This window comes from Palaemon carinicauda, chromosome 3, assembly GCF_036898095.1.
Source record: "Palaemon carinicauda isolate YSFRI2023 chromosome 3, ASM3689809v2, whole genome shotgun sequence".
In the NCBI taxonomy this organism is placed as follows: Eukaryota; Metazoa; Arthropoda; class Malacostraca; order Decapoda; family Palaemonidae; genus Palaemon; species Palaemon carinicauda.
Window position 1 is genome coordinate 172,037,157 of NC_090727.1, and position 10,000 is coordinate 172,047,156.

At 34.7% G+C, this 10,000-nt stretch overlaps 1 protein-coding gene across 3 annotated transcripts in view; it reads right to left on the minus strand.

Moving 5' to 3' along the window:
- LOC137638048 (glutaminase kidney isoform, mitochondrial-like) overlaps positions 1 to 4,469 on the minus strand; it is a 480,442-nt gene extending 475,973 nt beyond the window's left edge. The window contains exon 1 of one of the 3 annotated variants that reach the window (XM_068370139.1): positions 3,922 to 4,469. In XM_068370139.1, coding sequence (XP_068226240.1) covers positions 3,922 to 3,930 — 9 coding nt within the window. In that variant the 5' untranslated portion in view covers positions 3,931 to 4,469. Of the gene's footprint in view, positions 1 to 3,657 lie in introns of all 3 variants that reach the window. The other 2 variants (XM_068370142.1, XM_068370138.1) reach the window with 2 other exon arrangements.
- Between the last annotated feature and the right edge of the window lie 5,531 nt (positions 4,470 to 10,000).

Below are 10,000 nucleotides of genomic sequence, written 5' to 3' on the forward strand. Positions count from 1 at the left end.
AAAAACCGAAAAAGGAGGAAGTTTTGATAAAGTATTGGAATTCTCTCTCTCTCTCTCTCTCTCTCTCTCTCTCTCTCTCTCTCTCTCTCTCTCTCTCTCTCTCTCTCTTGTATTTTGCTCAATTTCTATGCAAAATTAAAGGCACACGCATCATGATAGTCATGGCACTATCACTTTGCCTTCGATACCAGTGACTTACTAACAGTTTTGAAAGTAATAAATTCAATTAGTATTTTGGCGAAAACATTATTACTTACTGGCGATAATTTTTTTGGCAATATTTGTTACTTAGGCAATTTTAAATCAATTTCAATATCTTAAGGAAAAGTAAATTTCAGTAGCTTTATTTAATAAATGTTTCAACAGAAATTTCAGTTACTTAATAAAAATTTCGACGGAAATGTACAGCATTTATTGTAAATTTCGACAACGATTTCAGCTACTTAATGAAAATTTTGACAGATATTCAAGCTACTTAAGGAATATTTCGACAACAATTTCAGTTAATTAATTATTTTTTTTTCTGAATATCAGTTACTTCGTGGAAATTTAGCTGCAATGTCAGTTACTTAATGAAAATTCAACTGCATTGTCAGTTACTTCATGAAAATTCAACTGCAATGTCAGTTACTTCATGAAAATTCAACTGCAATGTCAGTTACTTCATAAAAATTCAACTGCAATGTCAGTTACTTCATGAAAATTCAACTGCAATGTCAGTTACTTCATGAAAATTCAACTGCAATGTCAGTTACTTAATGAAAATTCAACTGCATTGTCAGTTACTTCATGAAAATTCAACTGCAATGTCAGTTACTTGATGAAAATTCAACTGCAATGTCAGTTACTTCATAAAAATTCAACTGCAATGTCAGTTACTTCATAAAAATTCAACTGCAATGTCAGTTACTTCATGAAAATTCAACTGCAATGTCAGTTACTTCATGAAAATTCAACTGCAATGTCAGTTACTTCATGAAAATTCAACTGCAATGTCAGTTACTTCATAAAAATTCAACTGCAATGTCAGTTACTTCATAAAAATTCAACTGCAATGTCAGTTACTTCATGAAAATTCAACTGCAATGTCAGTTACTTCATAAAAATTCAACTGCAATGTCAGTTACTTCATAAAAATTCAACTGCAATGTCAGTTACTTCATGAAAATTCAACTGCAATGTCAGTTACTTCATGAAAATTCAACTGCAATGTCAGTTACTTCATGAAAATTCAACTGCAATGTCAGTTACTTGATAAAAATTATAACAAAAGTATCAATTACTTCAAGAAAATCTAGCTGGAATGTCAGTTAATTAATGAAAATTAAACTAGCAATATCAGTTACCGAATGAAAATTGATCTATATCATTTAATGAAAATTCTAGTATCGATACCAGTTACTTAATGAAAGAAAAGAAAATATCTTTGTTTATGCCACAGACTTTATAAATAAAAGACAGCCATGTTTACAATCGTCTTGTCAACACACTCGGGTGTTGGCACTCTCACTAGAATCATAAAATGTGCCATCTGTTTTAGTAACGATCATGGAACTCCCTTGGCTAATGCGTCTGGATTTTATTGCAGGTAACCCTGCCAAGAATCGACCTGCCCCAACGTTGCTAGATATTAGAGATCGATAGACTAGTGGACTAGCGAAAGAATGAACGGATCTTGTTAAAGAAAATTATCTCTCTCTCTCTCTCTCTCTCTCTCTCTCTCTCTCTCTCTCTCTCTCTCTCTCTCTCTCTAAGAAAGAACGGATCTCATGAAAATTTCTCTCTCTCTCTCTCTCTCTAAGAATGAACAGATCTCATGAAAATTTCTCTCTCTCTCTCTCTCTCTCTCTCTCTCTCTCTCTCTCTCTCTCTCTCTCTCTCCTCTCTCTCTCTCTCTCTCTCATAGACGGTACTATTGGCGTTAATACCAATTGCCATTTACATGTAAACGCATTATATTAAATATCTCTCTCTCTCTCTCTCTCTCTCTCTCTCTCTCTCTCTCTCTCTCTCTCTCTCTCTCTTGTCTTTTGTTGAATACAGACTAGATCTTTATATCCATAACACGTAAACCTCCTTCATCTTATAAGTAGAAAGGCACTTGGCCATAACTGGATCTGAAGATCAATAATTGTAATTAGAAATTCCAATATCTATGTCATATATGAGTCTACATAACTTTTTTTTTTCTACTATATAAGTTTCTCCTAAGTTTAATATATGTATTACCTTCGGGGCATTCGTTTATTACAAAGCTGAATTACCTACGGTGTATAATATATAAAAAATAATCAAACTAATGCAACCTCTTCCCCTCATACGTTAATACCAACAACATCATCCATAATTCTTATCACTTCTTAGATGCAAATATCTATGCCTGTGTAATTTTAGATGCGCTTTTGGATGAACTTGATTGGTAACACATCCGTTTGTTTTCTCTTCTCATTAATCACTTGTGAGCAAAAAAATCTTCTGCTTACTATAGAGTTTCATCTTAATCTTATCTCCCGTATCATAGTAGATGCCGATCTCTCTCTCTCTCTCTCTCTCTCTCTCTCTCTCTCTCTCTCTCTCTCTCTCGTCCTTACGTGGTGCCAATTGAGATAGAGTTATTCCAAGACATTCGCGCGTAATGAGGTCAAGGCTTCACCTACTCCCGTGCACATCTGAGAAAGGACGAAGAAGAAGAAGAAGAAGAAGAAGAAGAAGAAGAAGAAGAAGAAGAAGAAAACAAAGCCGGTGCAACATATGTACACTAAAACTGGGCGTGCCTTTGGTCCTAGCTATGGAAAGGAACACAGGAAAAACATCTAAATTTATATGCTTGATGTAATGCTGTACCTCGGATTAACCTTTTTTTCTTACTGGTAGGGGGGGGGGGGAGTTATTGAGGGGCTTGCAGTGTGAGAAGGGGGTGGGGGGAGAGTAGTGGGATGCAATAAAGGAGAGGAAATGGCGGAAATGAGATGACCTTTTTTTCCAGGTGAGGGTTTTTTGAAATGTGATAGCATTGGAGGTCAAAGGAAAGGAAGTATTTTAAAAGATTTCTCCTTTCCTGATGTTGCAGGAAAATCTAATCTTCTGAATGAGGAGTCAATCAGTAATAGGAACTGAGATGTTAATCGTATATAATTTGAAATAAATTCCATTTCTTATTATTTGAAAAAGAAAATAGGGAATAAAAGTAAATATTTGAACCTGGACTTATTACTTTTAGTTTGTAAAGGGAAAGAACTTATATATTTCTTTTTAAATTAACTTTTTATTTTAGTTAAGTGAAGGTCCAAGGAAGAATGACATATTGAGCTTTGTCTCTTTTTTTAAAGTATTTTAGTTTATCTAGAAATTATTTATTTCAATGTTGTTACTGTTTTTAAAATATTTAATTTTTCCTTGTTTCCTTTCCTTACTGGGCTATTTTTCCCTTTAGGGGCCCCTGGGCTTATAGCATCTTGCTTTTCCAGCTAGGGTTGTAGCTTAGCAATTAATAATAATAATAATGACGATAGACTATAAAAAAGGACAGAACATATTCCTCCTGAAAAGTTTATTGGAACGAGGTACCTCCGAAACGTACAGTTCATCTTCCGCTTAATTTTTTTTTTTTTTTTGTACTTTTAAAAGGGAGACATGGGTCCTAAAACACTAACTTACTCTATGGGTATGAAAAGAAGCAACGCATGCAGCAGCGGCAGCAGAAGTAGTAGTAACAGCAGCAGCAGTAGCAGTAGCAGTGGCTCTGGCAACGGCGGAGGAAGAACAATAAGTAGAGGAAGAGTATCTATGACTGAGATGTCTGTATTTCACAACTGAAAGAGGCATGCACTGATGGTAACAGAAACGAGGTTCGGTCCTCGACAGAACTTGACGCAAGCCAGGCCAGCTCCTAGGAGCCGCCCGTCTCACTGCTCGACCAACCTGGTCCATTGTGGGCGTGGGTGTGGGCTGAGTTGTGTGGGGTTGAGATGGGTGGGCAGGCCTGCGGGCAGGCCTACCGGTACCCTGGTCAAAGGGGGTGTGTTAGTAGGTAAGGCTTGCGAGTGTTAGTACTCCGGGCGGCGGCAGGTGTCAAAAACAAATTGCAGCGGCCAACCTCAAAGCTCAAAATAGAAAATGGAAAAGATAAGACTATTTGAATTCTTGCTCTTAAACATACGTTCCTCGAATAAAATACCGGCTTTTATTTCCTTTTTCAAAATAAACCGCTGAATCAACACTTTTCTCTTAAGAAACCCAATACGAAATCACAATGAATTGAATCTTGGACACTTCGAGATTTTCTTTTCAATCACCCAAGAAGAACACAGGGGTCTTATTGAGCTCCCAGCACACGTAACCAAGCAAGGTGTCAGGAGAACCACTACGACCAGGAGTCGATCACCTTCCTTTCTCACAGTCACACAGGCACTGAGAGCCAATAGACTAGCGAGTCAAGCCAAGGTTCTGTGTCCCTGTCAATGGCGCGCGCCGCGTGGGGCCACCGATACTCCAGGCTGTGCTGCGGCTGTCACGGTAACGGGGTTCCCATCGACTCGCGCAACTGATGTAACGAAAGAGAGAGAGAGAGAGAGAGAGAGAGAGAGAGAGAGAGAGAGAGAGAGAGAGAGAGAGAGAATTAGTATTATTATCATTACTAGCTAAGCGACAACCCTAATTGAAAAAAGTAGGATGATATAAGCCCCAGGGCTCCAACATGGAAAATAAGCCAGTGGAGAGGGGAAATTAGGAAATGAACAAACTACAAGAGAAGTAGTAAACATTATAATAAAAAACTTTAAGAGCAGTAACATTAAGACATATCTTTCATATTCAAACTATAAAAAAAGACTTATGTCAACCTGTTCAACATACACAGACAGTTAAACTGAGAGAGGTGAGACATATTATGTAAATAAATGAACGCAATTAAAATATTTCCCTTTATAAAGAAAGACTGTATCGGTTTGATTTGCTTATACCATCTGGCATCATTGTAACCCAGACCCCGCACGCCTGATTCTGATCTGTTGTGAGTTTTCCCCCCAAAGACTTCTGTCATCCAATGATGATCACCCTTACAAGTATCAACCAGAACTGATGTTGCCCGGACGTGTCTCTCACTGGGCCCAAGCGAAGGAAAGTCGTGAAAGACTGGAACTGGCGAGTAAAACCTAAAAACTTTGCCACCGATTATGGCACTTGATGCAAAACTTTGACGAAATACACGCCCCGCCACTTTAAGCTTTCACGACTTACACCTAGTTCTTAAAATAAGTATCAGCGATTTTGGGCTACTATAAGAGACTTACTTAGTTTTTTAGTTAGTAGGTTGGCCAGGGCACCAACCACCCGTTAGATATTACCGCTTGAGAATTATTGGGTCCTTTGACTGACTAGACAATACTACATGTTACGGCACATTTTTCCTTTGCCGACACATTCGCCGAATAGTCTGACTTATTCTTTCCTTATTTTCATCTGTCCTTAAACACCTGACAACACTGAGATTACCAAACAATTCTTCTTACTGCACTGTAATTGTTCAGTGGCTACTTTCCTCTTGGTGAGGGTAAAAGAGACTCTTTAGCTATGGTAAGCAGGTCTTCTAGGAATCTAGGAGAAGGATATTCCAAATAAGCCTTTGTTCTTTAGTCTTGCGTAGTACTATAGCCTCTGCACTATATTCTCCCACTGTCCTGAGGTAGAATTCTCTTGTTTGAGGGTACACTCGGGCACACTATTCTATCTTATTTCTCTTCCTCTTGATTTTTTTTGTAGTTTTTATATGAAAGGGTTATTAGGATTCCCCATAAGGAAATACTATTGTTTTTGGTATTATTATTATTCTTTCCGCGCGTTTTTTTTTTTTTCGCAAGAAATCTGAAATAATTATCATAGGTAGCCTATGGTAAGAATATGCCATAGACCCAGTTTAAGTGACCTTGACCTACTATTCAAGGTCACAGGGGCTTTTAAAGGCAAAATTTGTAAAATTTGAAATTGCCATTAGGCCTAAAGTATAAGCCGTATGGCTAAGGGCCTTATGGACAATGATACAGAGGTAAATCCCCAGATATTGCCCTACTTTAATGCAAGTAGGTCAAGGTCAAGGTCGCTAATGGCCAAACCGGCTCAAAACAGGTTTATTTCCGAGATCTCAAAAAACCGGAAGGCCCAGAGCCCTGATCTTAGTGGCATATGATGCCCTATATATTTATCTAAGGTTAGCTTAACTTTTGTAGCGACGGCTTAATTACTTTTTTTAATATAGATTTTTAACTATTTTTGACATTGTAGAAATCGTGACTTTGGCAATTTCTCCATGAAATACTGGTTTTGGTCGTAGCATGCTATGGTAAACTACCCCAAACATATGCATAAAACCTCCAAATCAAATGTCAAATTTGACCTTGACCCTCATTTTCAAGGTCATTTTGGCTATTTCATGGAGAAATATTAACGTAGGCAAAAGGTGATGTTTTGTTGACCCTCCCCCCTCCCATTGGCACATGCTCTTTTAGGATAAGGGGTCAAATTTAACCCGTGACCTTCACATGACCTTGTAAGTGCCCATTGTCTTCAAGTTCAAAGGTCATTTTCTCTATATTTGTCATTGATGCCTGTTTTACCTTCGTATACCTGCTATTATACAGATAAATTGCTTTAGAATAGTTTGTTAACATAACTCAAAATTTAGTCAAGGGGTCATTAGGCCAATAAACCATTACACAATATCTTTTACTGATTGACGAAAGCATTTCCACACCTATTTTGCAGGGAATCCTCCGCCACTGGCTTTAGCCAGTTGCAGTCTAGTTTTAAATTTGTTACAGTTAAAGGGTTTATTTTAATTATTGAGACTTTAGCTCTGGTACGCAGTTCTTCTAGGACACTCCAAAATTAAACTATTGTTCTTTAGTGTTCCGTAGTGCTATAGTCTCTATACCATGGTCTTACACTGTCTTGGGCGTAAAATTCTCTTGCTTGAGGGTACACTCGGGCACACTATTCTATCTCAATTATCTTCTACTTGTTTTTGAAGTTTTTATTTGAAAGAGTTATCTTCATATTGTTACAGTTCTTAAAATGTTTTATTTTAACTGTTCACTACTTCTCAAGTAGTTTATTTCCTTAATTTCTTTCCTCACTGGGCTATTTATCCTTGTTGGAGTCCTTGGTGCTATAGCCTCCTACTTTTCCACCTAGGGTTGTAACTTACCTAATGATGATAATAATAATAATAATAATAATAATAATAATAATAATAATGAAAAATTAAACAATAAGATAGGTTTAAACTCTTTATTTTCCTTTTTTGAGAAAAACACTGATAATTCTCTCACATACTAAGAGATTCTTGTGCGTTTATTACAAAGCAGTTTGAAAGAGAACACAGAATGTAAATAATAAAATGTATATGAAATTATCTGAACGACAGAATTAGATGAGTTGAAATGAATTTTTCTAGTTAAATGCGAACATCACTCTTTTGTCTGATTAACTTATATACCTATGACTATCTATATTTCTATCTATGCATATACATACACATACACACACACACACACATATATATATAAATATATATATATATATCTATGTCTATCTTTCAATCTATATATACATGTATATATATAATATATATATATATATATATATATATATATGTATACATACATGCATACATACATACATATATATATATATATATATATATATATATATATATATATATATATATATATATATATATATATATATATGTGTGTGTGTGTGTGTGTGTGTGTAATGTATATATATACATATATATATATATATATATATATATATATATATATATATATATATATATATACATACATACATACATACATACATACATATATGCATGCATATATACAGTATATATATATATGCACGAGTTGTAAAAATAAATACACAATTCTGCAAAAAAAAATCTAGATTAATGAAAAACAAATACTGCTTGAATAATTCTTCTGTTCTTGTTAATAATTTTTTAACATGTTCGATATGAAAAATGATAAAAAAGAAGGACATACTGCAAACTCTACTGATTTTTTCACCTCAAGCACGTGAAAAGCAGCAGAAGCAAAATGTACAGTTTCTGACGCAAAATCATATTTCATTTATCATGCAATTGCGATGTTGATTATAAATTTCAACACCTATGCTCAAGAAATGCACTTTAACATGAAGCAATATTGTTTATCTATAAGAAAAATTCCTAATGCTGCATTTCACAGGAAAGGTTAATCGTTAAGAGAAACCTTTGATTCTTAATCGTGTATTTGAAAGCTTCATCTTCAAGAGAAAACATAATATCTAAGGATGCATTTAAAAGATTCATCTTCAAGAGAAAGAAAAACTTCCCAATCCAGTATTTAAAATGAAAAGGTTAATGTTCAAGAGAAAAACAATTCCTAACGTTGCATTTAAAAGGTTCATCTTTAAGAGAAAAGCAGAATTTTTAATGCTGCCTTTTAAATGAAACGTTCACCTTCAAGAGAAAAACATAATTCCTAATGCTGCATTTATAAGATTCTTCTTGAAAAGAAAAACAACATTCGTAATGCTGCATTTTAAATAAAATGCCAGCTTCAAGAGAAAAACATAATTCCTAATGCTGCATTTTAAGGAAAAAAGTTCACCTCTAGAGAAATACGTAATTCCTAAAGCTACATTTAAAAGGTTCATCATCAAAGAAAATATTTCTTCGATGAATGAAGGAAGATTAATATTCTACAACTTTAATGAATATGATTTTATACATTTCTGATATCTTGACGAAGATCGGCTTTCAAAGCTGTTTCAAGTTACGAGCATTATAGTTAGAATTTTTGAGTTACGAACATCATGAAACAGGTTTCAAGTTATGATCATTATACCTAGAAGCTTCAAGGTACGATCATTATACCTAGAGGTTTTTAGTTAAAATCATTATATCCAGAGGTTTTATAGTATAGTTAGACAACCTTTAAATATGTCCTATCTAACGTCTAATTGTATTTTCTCCATATTTGAACCAATTATATGTTAAACTTGGGTTTGGGAGGAACGCGTTAAGGGTGGAAGATTGACAGGAAGGCAGAGAATTAGATGGCGAGATAAGGTGAAAGATGATATGGAGAGAAGAGGTTTAATGGAAGAGCATGCCTTTGATAGAGGGCAATGGAGAGGCAGCATCCGGCAACCGACCCCTTAATGTAGGGGTAACGGTGGCGAGGAATGAGATATGTTTAACTTTTGATTTCATCTTTATAACCAGTAATAAATACTTATATAATCGTATAATTATTACTACATTTCCTCTTGATTGCTATAATAGTACTTATGTCTTTGATAAATACAGTATATATAAAGTTTCAATAATCTAACATTAAAATGTTTAACAAAATTTGAGGTAACATTTAGTTTATTCGGTATACCATAAACATTATGTCCTAGGATAATTTAGATTTGATACATAACGTAACTTTAAAACAGCTGCTATTATTTACCATATAAAAATCTAGAATGATTATGTATAGAATAAACCGAATAATAACAAATGAAATTAAAAAAATAACAACCACGTTCTGGCAAACGCAGGAGACTAAAAAAATCTTTTAATGCAGATGTTTTCAAAGTATTATAATAACAAATAAGCAATTCGTTTATCTACCGATTGTTTCTATCTTCTTTTCAGATTATATATAGACCACAAAACTTAAAAAAAATTAGACATTGTTGGAGGAATATACTTCAAAACATCTACACATAAAAGGGGATTTTTGTCTCCTGCATAACATGAAACCTTAAAAATGTGAAGTGTTATCGAAACTCAATGTGTGAGTACCCTTGAAATATGATAGCCGGAGCCGTTCTTTTGTTTACATCCACTGTTAAAAAAAAACCGTTATTTTAATCGGAAATTCTCCGTACTGTTCTCAACCGTATTTTATTAAAGTACAGGCGACCGTAATTTTACCTTACTTTATTATCTTTTAGGGGTTGGTGA